This window comes from Nannobrachium achirus (assembly GCF_963921795.1).
Source record: "Nannobrachium achirus genome assembly, chromosome: 21".
NCBI classification, from domain to species: Eukaryota; Metazoa; Chordata; class Actinopteri; order Myctophiformes; family Myctophidae; genus Nannobrachium; species Nannobrachium achirus.
Window position 1 is genome coordinate 34,225,073 of NC_137828.1, and position 14,335 is coordinate 34,239,407.

At 41.2% G+C, this 14,335-nt stretch overlaps 1 protein-coding gene across 2 annotated transcripts in view; it reads left to right on the plus strand.

Moving 5' to 3' along the window:
- The first annotated feature begins 1,207 nt into the window (after window positions 1-1,207).
- Window positions 1,208-14,335, plus strand: part of arfgef1 (ADP-ribosylation factor guanine nucleotide-exchange factor 1 (brefeldin A-inhibited)) — a 90,868-nt gene continuing 77,740 nt past the window's right edge. For both annotated transcript variants that reach the window (XM_080752060.1, XM_080752059.1), the window contains exon 1: window positions 1,208-1,514. In XM_080752060.1, coding sequence (XP_080608186.1) covers window positions 1,391-1,514 — 124 coding nt within the window. In that variant the 5' untranslated portion in view covers window positions 1,208-1,390. The remainder of the gene's footprint in view (window positions 1,515-14,335) is intronic.

Below are 14,335 nucleotides of genomic sequence, written 5' to 3' on the forward strand. Positions count from 1 at the left end.
CCGCGGTGGATAGCTTATCACCGTCGTGCCTACTATTATAGGGGCTTTTGGCTCCAACCCCTAAGCTGACTCATTCACTAGAATGGGGAATCTCACTTCCAGCTGAAACAGTACGACTTGAATATAAAGTGAAGAGTTGTTAGAGAGAATTTTCAGCCGATTGATTTCTAATATCAACAAGTACTACCTCTTATGAAACATGATAACCATATGCCATTATAAACTATTACAAGTCACCCAGTTTCAGCTGGTAGTGACTGGAAGTGAGATTCCCCATTTTAGTGAATGAGTCAGCCTAGAGGGTGGGTGGAGGCTGAGCCAAAGAGTACACCTTCTGTATGTCACTGATCACATGACCCAAACAATTAATTCTCCAGTTCTAGGCAACACAGAAGGGGGAGGACCTTTTTTCATATTTCTACAGGTATATAAACAACATCATAGTTGAATGTTGAACATTAGTAAATGAGTAGGGGTATACCCCTTTAAGGCTACTGACATTTGAGTGGAATATGCAATGTTCCAACAAAATACTGTGGCTCGGCTCATAGTCATGACTTCACTACAATAAAGCAAAGAATAAGGTTGTGCTACAGTCAGTGGTGCAAAAGGTACTAACATATTTTACTTAAGTACAAGTATCAATACTGCGATGTAAAAATACTCTGATACAAGTTAAAGTCTGGAATTCAAAATGTACTTGAGTAAAAGTATGAAAGTGTTGGCATCAAAATGTACTTAAAGTACAAAATGTTTGAAAATAGCAGATCTACAAGCTCATGACACGTTGTGAGCTTGTAGATCTGCTATTTTCAAATAGCCAACGTATAAAATAGGGCTAAAGTGATTTATGTATGTTTTTATAATATTATAATGTATATCTGCAATGTAACTAGTAACTAAAGTTTTCAAATAATTGTAGTAGAGTAAACGTACAACATTTGGATCCCAGATGTAGTGGAGTAGAAGTAAAAGTATTGGAAATGTTCAATTAAAGTACAGATAACTAGAAATTGTACTTAAGTACAGTACTTAAGTAAATGTAGGTCTACTTAGTTTACTTTACATCACTGGCTACAGTACATAGAAGAACTACAATAATGAAAGCCTCTCTCTCTCTCTCTCTCTCTCTCTCTCTCTGCCTCTCTGCAGCCGTTCGTCGGTTCTTAACGTACGTGACGTCGTTTCCTCCCTCCAACATGGCGCAGGCAGGTTGCTAAATGGAAATCTGAAGGGATTTATACCCCACCTTCTGTGTTTACTTATGTCCGTCTGATCGCGGGGACAGTTGCGATCGTGACATTTGCAAAGGAATATACCTTTATTGGAGACAAGTGTCGCGGTCCTTGTGGGACAGGAGGAGGTACACCTCGCCCCGATTCGGTGCGACATGCATGAGGGCAAAAAGACGAAAAACATGTTCCTCACCCGAGCTTTGGAGAAGATCCTCGCCGACAAGGAGGTCAAAAAGGCTCATCATTCTCAATTGCGCAAAGCCTGCGAGGTGGCGTTGGGTAAGTTTTATGTTATTAATTATTGTTATTCTTGCGGTGTTATTGATTTTGGACACGTCATATACACAGCCCCTGATCACCACCGATTCACCGCCGTAATGTGTGTCAGTGTCGCATCATCAACATCCCCGGTAATATATTTTAGATTGTTGTCGACTGGATGACTACAATGCGCTGTGTATTGTTTTATGTGTTGGTGGGGGGGAATTCGTTGTTTAATCTGTCTTGTGCAATTATTGCGTGGAGTACGGAAATGGAAATGGTGCAAAAGGAGTGTTGGGTGGATTGCTACCACAGTGGTGTAAAGTAACTAAGTACATTTACTTAAATACTGTACAATTTTTTTAGGTAGGCTATTTGTTTTACTTGAGTGTTTCCGATTTCTAATACTTTTACATCTTGGTTCCAAATATTGTACTTTTACCCCACTACATATATTTGAAAACTTTATTTTTAGTTACTTAGTTTGCAGATATACATTATACATTATAATATTTCAAAAGATATATTAACCACTTAACCCCTATTTTACCTATTTGAAAATAGCTGATCTACAAGCTCACGCTCACGCTTGTATAGATCTGCTATTTTCAAATAGTTTGTACTTTTACTTTTGGTACTTTAAGTACATTTTGATGCCAATACTTTAAGTAAATTTTGATGCCAACACTTTCATACTTTTACTCAAGTACATTTTGAATTCCGGTCTTTTACTTGTAACAGTATAGGCTATTTCTTAATTGCAGTATTGATACTTTACTTTTACTCAAGTACAACATTTGAGTACTTTTTCCACCACTGGGTGGATTTGATTGCTACATTGTAGAAATGTGCTGCTCCAAAGCTGTATTCAAGGTTTTGGTTGAGGAGGGGGGAAAGTTACGTTAACGTCTGCTCACTGCACGTCCTGTGAACGACACGCAAACCGGCCGCTCTAATAGACGATAGGGCCTACACATCTGTATTCATTCAATCACAGCCATATGATGTTATCTACGTCAACGCATGGTGTGACAGTGCGCCCGGTGTTTGCGTAGTTTCCTGGTGGAGGATTATGAAGCTGTGGAAGGGAGTGGTGGTGATGGAGAGACATTGTTGTCAGTATTTTCACACATGGCTTTTAATGTCGGAATACCTTATCCTATATTCCTAACTATTATGTCCTTCCTATCTATCCGCCTCTGAATACGATTTATGATGAGATGGTGACTGACTGAGGAGAAAGCAACAATTCTCCGGCTACAGCAGCAGCAGGTGCATTGTCCGGTAGTCGATAGACCGATACACATCTTTCTTGTGGTCAAATTCTTATTGGCTGTCTTAAAGGGATGTGGGAGGGTGATGTCTAGCTGGCTAGGCTAGGAGGGTGCCATGGCATTGGTCCGAAATCTCATTGTTCCTACATCCCATTAGTCAGAATCTGGTGATGTTAACCTGGTGAAAAAATACTAAACCCAACCTCAGTAAAACTATGCCTAAACCTAAGCCAACCCTTAACCTCAGTAAAACTATGCCTAAACCTAACCCTAAAAACTAACCCTAACTAAATTCGGACTAATGAGATCATAGGACTAATGAGATTTCTGACTTATGGGCAGTCCCCTGTGGGAGTGGCTTTTAATGTAACAAATAGGGAAGTTGTACAAAAAGCTATAAACTATAAAACAATATGTCCTCTGAGTCTGAATACCCTTATCCTATATGTCCCATCCGTCTCGTCTACAGTAGGTGCGTGATGATTTATGATGAGATGGTGAGGATCTAGAAAGCAACACGTCGACTACAGTAGCAGCAGGTGCTTTGTCCCATATGCATCCTTCTTGTGGTCAAATTCTTATTGGCTGGCCCAAAGGGAAGTTGGAGTGGCTTGTAATTCAACAAATAGGGAAGTTGTACACCATACGAATTCAACAGACATTCTGGAAGGTAAACCGTGCATGTTTTACCTTCAGGAGAGGACCTATCTCTTGATATTTCAACACACTGGTGTGTGATGTGATGTGTTTCCAGTCTTGGCTCTGTGCCTGTGGTTTGGAATTGGAACACTTTGGTTTGTGTTCCGCAATGGGAGTAATTTGACACTGCCACCGAAACAATGGGTCCATCTTGTATTGCAGCTAAACAGCTTACCTTTCCCTTCGGTAGCTAACCCATAACAGAGCACAGAGAGGCATTCAAAGTCTGTGCAAACCTCCATGGCCATTTTATATTTAAACAGTTATCTTGTTTGGCCAAGCTCTCTCTCTCTACCGCATGCTAATAAAGTATTCCTGACCCCAAACCGCACCCTGACATTTTCTTTTTAAATGAGAAGAAAACCTGTGCTCTCTGTGAGAGGTTAGTTGAGGACAGTCATTGAAGAGGTGAAGCCCCTCACTTGGGCTTGATTAAAAAGCAGGATTAGTCAGATATTCAGTCGGTGTCTGTGCTCTGTGGTCTGAGAAAGATAATTCAAGACTGCCTCAATTAGTCAATTTACCATTAGCAAAACTAAATGGTAAATGTTCTGCATTTCTATTGCGCCTTTATCCAAAGCACACTACGACGTGCCTTACATTCACCCAGTCACACACACATTCACATGCCAATGGTGGAAGCAACCATGCATGTGTCTTGCTCAAGGACAGATCGACACGAAGCCAGGAGGAGGCGGGGGTTAGAACCAGGAACCTTAACAGCCACTGCCTCTCCTAGATTATGTGTAGGCTAATGTTGTTATTTCTTTTTTTTTAAGTTAAAGCAATGTGTCTATGTGAACATTTTTAAATTGCAGAACTTTAAGGGTAGGCTTACTAGGCTGTACCAGAACCAGACATTACCATAGAGCCACATACAGATTTATTTGACCTATAAATGAATGAATTAGCTTAACCTGTGAGACTGAAAATGCCTGGAACAGAAGTAGCCTAGCTCTAATACAGTAGCTCTGCATATCAAAACCACTGGGTGACCTAGTATACTGAATGCCTTACATAATCCCTTCTAGCTCCTGGGGCTCAGAGACATCTCTGAGAGAATGCCACTGCCGCTATATCTAGAGTCTTCTGGCTCTATAACACAGCATCCCGGATGTCATGAGCATCCCGCAACTCCTAACATGGCACCAACTATTCAGAACTAGTTGTATTTAGTTACTATGTGTTGGAAGGATAGTATTTTGCTATTTACTCACTGACTGACAAAGAAGTAGGTTTAATACACAATCTCAAGGGTACATGTCTGAACAGCAGGGATCTGACCATTTTTATACATAGATAAGAGGCCTGGACCACAGAGACAACAATGTACTCATAACAATAAATACCAGGCCAGCATACATACAGTACTGTCTTTGAATATTCCAGGACATATCGCAAGGAGAAGGACAAATAACAAAATATTTTTTTATTTGAATAAAAATAAAACTTCACACAGCTTAGTACACAAGAAGACAGCAAGGTCACACCTAAATATTATAATTATTCTATAGTATTTGATGTGCAAATTAAGTTCATTCTTGTCTTGACTTGGACTACTTTGTGTGTGTGTTTCAATATAAGTAAATTGTCTGAGTTAGCTGTGTTATCCCCCCCTCCAACACACATTCTAGTCCTCCTAACTTTACCTTCATCTTTGTTTATTGAAATGTCACTGAGCAACTTGCAAGTAAACACAATGTCGATTTTGCATGTTGCCAGAAAGAGAGTGCATGATGGAACTGACTGTAGAAGTACCATTGTCTTTGGATCGCACAGTAGGTTTATTTCACTTCTTTGAGCTGGAGCTGTCTGATAGCAGTAATTTAAAGATAAAGAGCACAGGAGAGACAGTTGACTCAAAATATGAAAGACCCTCAGGTTGTTACTGCCCACCGACTCAGGCACTTCGTTTCGAGATTTGACTCGAGATTCTTACTGTCATGTTGAGCCAACTGTGTGAGATACTGTGGCAAGTGGGAGGGCTTTTCCTCATATTCCTCAGGGCACATAAACCAAAGAAGGCAATGTTTCCCAAATGATAGCGCTATATGTTGGAAAATAAAGTCTTGCTGTAACCTTGAGAGAAGCTGAGTGCCTATGGTATCTGTACCCTGAGGGTACAGACTACAGATAATGATCGGGGGGTCAGACCATGCAGAAAATAGTAGCCTCATATCCTGTTGGCGCTGCATTCCTCATTCACCTCTTTCATTTCACACTCACCCGTGAATACATATTCTGTTTGGAGTTGGACGGAGGGAAAGGCATTTAAAACTGCTTGTTAAAAAAGGCAGAGTGGTGATGTGCAGAATCCCTGACCAAATAGAAAATCTTTCATTTGATACATGCTGTTGCAGACTAAATTCTTAGGAAGTTAGCTTATCCTCCACGCATTATGTTCTAAGTTCCATTTTCAATAAGAAGCTCAATTCAAAGGCAGGGGTTTCTTAATCAGTAAAGCACCGACCCGACCATTTACCATGTAACAATATCAAAATAATATTATTGCTTAATTTCCATTGCAACATGTGTCAGACCCTTTATGATGTCTGTCAGTCCTCACAGCCCACTCTCTCTTTATTGAGGTCATAATGTTATGATCATTTATTGGCTACTGAATGTATGCATTTTTATGCTTGATACTAGGATAATTCCTGTATTTAAATATTTTACTGTTATTAATATTGAACATGGCTTTGACTTAGAACATAAGAAAATAGGAATGAGGTATTCACACTGGCCAGTGTGTGTTCTGTGCATGGTTCCCTGGTACCAAAGTGTAGTGGAGACAGGCTGTTACTGTGAAAGTGTTTCCATATTTGTATGAAAATCTGTTTGTTTTATGTTTTAGCAACTGACTAATTGGGGCACAAGCTCTTACTGTGTGTTTGGGAAGATACAATAATAGAAAATAAATCTTTCTTTCATGAATATAGTTGCGAGTTAGACCATCATTCAGCCTGAGGTGTAGTGGTTGAATCAAACATGACTGTGTAAATGCAAGTGGATGGAGATGAGAATTCTCTCTTTGATGCGATGGATAAAGTCCACTCAATACTGAAACGTACCAACAAATCAGTGGGGATGCAGAACTTTCTCTTTGATGTGATGAACAAATTGCACTGAAAACTCATCAATTGGCTATATATCAAACCAGACAACAGGATTTAAAAGTCTCAATAGAAGAGCAGGGAGACTAAAAAAAAAGTTAATTAAAAATTGTAATTAATTTATTATCCTCCCAAAAGTACATTTTAACACAAAATACTTTTGATACTTCAGATTTTAGACGTGATTTTTTCATGGGTGATTTGAACTTTTACTGGAGTATGGGTTTCACTTTCAAGTACTTCATACACTAATGTTTAAAGTTACCATGCGCACGCGTGCAAACACACACACACACACACTTGAAAGTTGGGTATTAGTGTGGTCACCGCTCACCGCTGTTGGTTACCGCTGTGCAGATTCCAAGATGATTTAAAGCATGGTTTTCTAGATCTGAAAGAATATACAATAAAACAAGTTGACCACATGCATTACAGTAACATCAAACATAAACTCACTTACACATTGGTCGCAATGAAACACAGAAACAAATCAACAGAACTTGCATACATCTAAGCCTTTTTTAATGGAAGCACACACTAGAAAAGGGATTAGCTGCGCTTCTCCGAACTGAGAAACAAAAAATTACACCTCGCAAACACATTTTCTAAGAACAGGTAAAATGAAACATCTAAGCATCGCAACAGAGAAAAAACAAGAGAAACTAGAAGCAGTGCTCTTCCGAGCACAGGTCTCCACCAGGCCGTGCGTCCTGGTGGTGCTACTGTATAATAGGCCAATGTCAAAAGGGTGGCATGTGTTCTTCACCTTAGATCTTTCATGGCAATCGGACGCTGCATGCATGATTTCAAGCATTGTGTTCCAAAAATGTGTTTTGCTAAAGTCTACCTGCTGGTGGCGCTATAACAGGACAATGTTAAAAAGGTAGCATTTGTTCCTTGACCTAGTGGGAATATGTGTGGCAAATGTCACGGTAATCGCAAGCTGCGTTGATGATTTGAGGCATTTTGTTCAAAAACTGAGCAATCCTGCAAACTTTGGAAGCTAATATTAGCCAATCAGGATGGAATGTGAAATATCAGATGGATCGGACTTGATCACATGACTATAGAGATACTGTGTACCGATTTGCATGATTTTTGGATAAAATCTCAAGGAGTAATATCCAAAAATGTGTTTTACATAAGTCGGCCCAAAGGTGGCGCTATAAAAGGCTGATGTGAAAAATGCAGGGCAAAGGTTTATCCTTAGCCTCTAGGGAGTGCGCTTACAAAGTTTGAAACTGATCGGTGGAGTTATAGGTAAAACCACAAATCGGGCTGTTATAGCGCCACCATGAGGCTGATAAAAAAAAAATTAAGTGGCATTTCTTCCTCGGCCTAGTGGGAACGTGTTTGCGCGATTTCATGATAATTGCACTTTGCGTTTGTGATTTGAGGCAATTTGTTCAAAACGGCTCAATCCCACAAACTTTGGAAGCCAATCTTAGCCAATCAGGATGGAATATGCAAAATCGGACAGATCCGTGTCGATCACATGACTGTCGAGATATTGCCTACCGATTTGTAGGATTTTTGGACAAAATCTGTAAGAGTAGTGCACAGAAATGTGTTTAGCAAACATCGGCCACTAGTTGGCGCTAGAAAAGGCCCATTTGAAAAATTTAGGGCAGAGGTTCTAGATTGGCATCCAGGGAATGTGTGTGCTCACTTTGGCAGCGACCGGGCCAACGGCGACTGAGATTAGGTGTTCACAAACTGCGAGGACGCACGCACGGACGCACGGACGCACGGACGCACGGACGCACGGACGGACGGACGGACGGAGGGGAAAACATAGTCTCCCCTCAGCCTTCGGCTGGTGGAGACAACAACCATCTTAGAAAAGGCAAAATAATAATAAAACAGTTAGGGCTTAGGGAATCTTCTTAACACATATAGTATAAGAACATGTTTTTAATGAATTGCTCCTTGATGATTTGATTTATTTAAAAAGAAATCGATTGAATAATTGCTAAGAAAATACTTGATTGTTACAGCCCTAATCTTGTACAAGTTCGTTTTTTAGGCTATTTATTTTGTTATTCATTCCAAGGCTAAGTGCAGACTCAACCTTCACTGAGTTCACTCTGAAAGGAATTTAATCAACATTCTTTTCATGTTTAAAGTTAATGAGCCTGCTGTTACACGTAAAATATTGGTAATCTCATCATCCCTCTTTTCCACCTATTTAGTATGGTTGTGCAAAATCTTCGTCCACACAAAAAGTGGTACAGTTTAGTGCATATTGACTTTTCCTATATATTATTCAGCTTTGTGAGACAGCTCGTAAAGATCTGAGCGTATGAAATGTGTCTGGCTTTAAAGTCTGCTCTCAAGGTAGAAACATTTTGATAATTTGCCATGCTATTTAGCAATCTGAAGCAGCTTTAAAATCTTAACCTCAAGACAAAATGAAATGAAAACACATAAACTAGCCATGTCATTCTACCTGAATAGGAATCAGGTGTGTGTCTATAGCCAATTGACCATATTCACCTGGTGGCCATGTTTGAAACCGGGTGGCAACTGGGGTGGCATTTCATTAACTTAATGGCAAGATGGCCGCTGTGTGAATATGGTCAATAGACCCGACTGAAGCAAGTTTTACCTAGACTTGGACTAGGCTCTCTTTTACTCTGTACTGTAGGTGTTGTTTCTGCATAAGACAATATGTGCCACTGCTGCTAGAGCGATGCAACTTACTGTACTTATTTTTGAGCGGTGGTCACACCGTCTCCTCAGAGTGACTTTGTCTGTATGTTACTATGTTACTATCTATCTATCTATCTATCAATGTTACTCCGTAGCCTGAGTAGCGCTGTTGCGTGTCACACACACACACACACACACACACACACACACACGCACACGCACACACTGCTATAAACACACACACACACACACACACACACACACACACACACACACACACGCACACACGCTGCTATAAACACACACACACACACACACACACACACACACGCTGCTATAAACACACACACACACACACACACGCTGCTATAAACACACACACACACACACACACACACACACACACACACACACACACACACACCACCGCTCACTTCAAACTTGGTTAGATTTTTTAGGAGATGTGCAAGTTGCTAGCTTCTCGTCTCGGGTCCTCTGTGTCTTTGGTGTTGACAGTACAGTGGGCAGATGGAATGGTGTACCTCTCTGGTCATTAAGCAGTGTGGACTGATGTGCTCCTCCATGATAAGCTGTGCCACACAGCCAAACACATGCTCTCACACGATAAGAACCATAAGCAATCCAGTTTGTTAATTAAGGTTCGACATGACTCCCAAAGGCCCCATGCACACACCATCAGAGCTTTTCTGCATATTTTAGACATGTTAAATAATAGTGAAACCATTACGTTCCATATTAATTGAACAAAGACAACAACGTGAAAACAGTCTTTCGCCTTGCTTTGTATGCATTGATTGGAGACACATCGGACAGGGAGGGAATCCACTGATGTCGAAGTCGAGAAAGTATAAACGAGGATGGAGGTGGCAGAGTGTCTGTAGTATTTTATGTCAACCTTTTTTCTACAGGAAACGTTCAGCGTGATGGATGGGTTCCCCGTGAAAGGCTCTTCTGTCACACAGCGCATCAATGTTAGAGGATGACGTTTTTTCCTGATTCCTGCGGGTCCCGTGGGATTCCTGCGGGATGGGAGTAATTATTTTTCCTGGGATTGGGATGGGAATGAAAAGTCAAAGGGAGCGGACAGGAGCGGGAATCATGACAACAGATCAGTTTTTAGTTGGATGGGACGGGAGGGAAAATCCACTCCTGTGTGATCCTCTAATCAATTAATTATGTCTCTGTCTGTCTTCACTGTCACCTTTGTGTCTTAATGGCTCACTTAAATGCCAGTTAAGAAACTTGAAAGGCTATAACATGCATAGGCCACCCATCCCCATGGGCAGACGCATACACAAAGTGAACTCATAAAACTGACATACATTATACAGTGTTTATGCCTGGTTTATAGTTATGAGCAGCGTTGCCGCATGTCAAAAGTAGCAGGTCTTCAAGCTCACAACGCTTCACGATGTGATGCGTTATGAGCTTGTAGATCAGCTATCGTCATTGCGCAACATGATGTGCATCTAAGTACAAATCAGGCTGTAATGTCAGTCTGTTGTGTCACCCAGGCTGACTGAATGAGGCCAAGCCCTATGTGGATTGGGCTTGGGGTGTTGTTGTTTGGGATACACTAGTTAATGTAGTGAGATAATTGGATTCACAGGCAAGTTTTTCGCTAGTGGTGGGAATCACCAGGGACCACCTTTTCACGATTCCTTAAGATAATGATTCCTTCAATATTGTCGCAATTCTACAATTTATTATGATTTTTCAATTTCACTTGTGTTGACTGGCATAAAAGTTAGTCTTGTAAAAAAAAATCACTTTATCACTTTAGCATTTCCTTTATTTTATGTGCAATTAGAAGAAAAAAGTTACACTTATACATTTTTTAAATTATCAAGATCTTTCGGTTTTCTCCACCCTGTACCATACCAATCTGTGTCTGCCCAAAATGTTCTACAATGTCCAGTTTTTTTTGTCCCACATGATTTCTTTTGTTAACATTGATACCTCCATACATAATAGATAATTGTTCCACATATACTGATACTGATAGCCAGTTGTATATTAAGGACGGGTGATTAATTAATCACAAACAGATGAGAGGAATAGAGAGAGAGCCTCTACCTTCTCTTTGGCCTCTCTGTCCTCATTACAGTTCGTGTTCATCTGAGGTGGCCTGATAAAAGCTTGGTCACCATTACTAAGGGAGATGAAGGACAGAGACAGAGAGATGCAGCTATACATTGAGGGGGAGATTGGATGGAAGAGAATAAATTGAAGAGTGGAGTCTGAAAGTAAACAGATGAGAAGTATTAGGGGGGCTGTGGAGGGCAAGGAGAGAAAGATTCTATGCCAACTCACTGTGAAGTGAAGAAGGGCAAGTTTAGTGTGAGGGGACACTTTGGCTGAATGAGTTTAGGAATCCTTATAGCCTATTTTGGAGCGGTGGTCAGAGCTCCTCAGATGTCTGTGGCTATGTGGCTGGCTTTGTCCGTAGCGTGACCACAGTGGCGCTGTTGAGTCTCACGCTTCCACGCGCACACACAGTACAGTACAGTACAGTACAGTACAGTACAGTAGGCCTACTGTTGTGCAGCCTCTGCCGCTCAGTTCACACAAGTGTGATTTTTCTAAGCCATCGAGTGTGATTTTTCTAAACCACCTAGTAGTTATTACTGTCCTGTTTTGCCACACAACCCAATGCAATAATAAATCCATTTGCGAGGAAATAAAATGCAATCCATAGCAGAGACATAAAAATGACAAATCAAGTTCACTCTGCAGAAATTAATTTTTTTATTTGCTTTTTAAAAGCAAAATCCAACAGCTGAGTAAAGGCTTATAGAGGGCAGGTTTTTCGTGACTGTTCAGAAAATGAGAGCCTTTAATTCGGTCATTGGGGTGAGGCCAGCGATTAGACAGTGGTTTATGCCAGTGTGTGGATGAGTGGGTTGGCTGGAGAGACTGACATACGCTCAAACGCAAGTGCGCGGCTGCGCGCCCATAGACACAGACACACCACCACACACGACGAGGTAGCCCAGACAACCCCTGGCAGTATTTCCTTCCCACCCACCCAAAATGTAATTACTGCTGTGCAACCTTTGCTTTCAGCCAGGACAAGAGAAATGTCAGGGGTCTGATTATCCTCAGGTCCTCCTCCGTGTTGGGAGCAGCTGCCGTCCCCTCGGTGTATCAGGGTTCATTAGGAGGTGGTGGTGGACACCCACGTGCAGATTCTGCATCAGATTAGCCCAATCACTTTCAATCACACAATGGAAGGCCCCTGTGTCATCCTTATTATTTGGCTTGCGGACATTATTGTCTCACTGTTCTTGCGAGATAACAAAACTTTGATGCAGGACTAATTAATAGAACTCTCAAGACTCATAAAGTTTTAACCTGCAGCCTTCAGAATGGGCACCGATGTCACGGATGAAGGTCTAACGTGATACACTTTTGTGGTTCAGTGAGGCCGCAGATCTTGCCGAGTTACCAACACTTATTTCCCTCCGAATTCCATTCGGTCATCTTGCTCATACACTCTTTTAAGTTACTCCATCACTGCTGCTCTCCTTCACCTGCCGTTATGTCCGCCCTGCTGTGTTGGTTTAATTGATCCACAGAGGTACAGACGGTACATTCAGACGGAGCAAAAAAGAAAAACCTCGGATGTCCTGCAGGGACCGGAGAGAAAATCAGTGAGTTAGTGAGGTGCAGGTAGGCAGTTTTGAGCTGAACGCTGTTTAAAGTGGTTATAGCCAGTCACTGGATCCATGCCAAATGCTAGCTCTTTGAAATGGAAATGACACTGCAGGAGACAGGAGGATGCCCTCTCTAGTCTCCAGCACAAAGCTCACTGAGTATGAATCTGACCCTTAACCTGTGTGTGTGTGTGTGTGTGTGTGTGTGTGTGTGTGTGTGTGTGTGTGTGTGTGTGTGTGTGTGTGTGTGTGTGTGTGTGTGTGTGTGTGTGTGTGTGTGTGTGTGTGTGTGTGTGTGTGTGTGTGTGTGTGTGTGTGTGTGTGCGCGTGCGTGCGTGCGTGCGTGCGCGCCCCTGCCCCTGCCTGCGACATACTAGTCCACATTTTGGGACAAAATTGGTGTCCCCAATTTGAATTCAGGAACTTAACAGTAGAGTGCAGTTTGTTGGTGTTACACAATGTGCGGCCAATACACAGATTGTTATACTTTGCTCACAGATAACACTTTTTATAGTTATTTTATGTATATATGTTTTCTTAAATATAAATAAAACCCATTTAGTAAATTTTCGTGTGGCACCCATTTAGCATACTAACTTAGCATCTTATAAATACTTGGTATTGGGATGGTACTGTACTGAAAACTGAATGTGGCCGATACCTGCGCCTCCGCTCAAGCTTCCGTCTGCAGCTACAGTTTTTGGATATTTGTTTGAGCATAAGAACAAGTGCTTTGTTTACTTAACAACAATCGCTGTCAGAGGGGAAGTAAGTAGTACAGTTTACAGTTTAGGCATTTAGCAGACGCTTTTGATCCAAAGCGACTTAAAATAAGCAGGCCTTAGTAGGCTATAATTAATTAAATTAAATTAATATGCATATGCACATTACCGGTGTTGATATGCATTTATTGGAAAAACACACAGCAATCCTACTAGTAGAGATGGGTAGCCTGGCATCGCTAACAGACATGTTTAGCAACTGCAAATATAGAGTTGCTACAAATCAATCGGATCAATTACAAGTTAGGTTACGTAGTGTATTGGTTTGGCATGTCTGTTTTCAAGTAGGAAAAAACGGTGGCCTGATTACAAACGTTCTCATATTACAGCTAAACTGTACTCTATAATATATTTATGAAAACATTTGAAGCTCGAAATAGGACTGGTTACATCATTTTGATACATTTTTGATCAGCACTCCCCAGCCCTAGTTTGACAGTTTGATCTGAGTTTTGTGAGCCTCGTACTGTTGCCACTACACTAGTCCCGCGTAGCCAGACAACTATTCCACAATCTCCGAATGCTATATAGTCTGTAACTACACCTCCTGAAATCCGAGTAACGGAAGCTGGCATTTCTGTTCACGCAAATATATTTTAAATATAATTTCTACTAAGCAGCAAGCTATATGCTTAGATGATT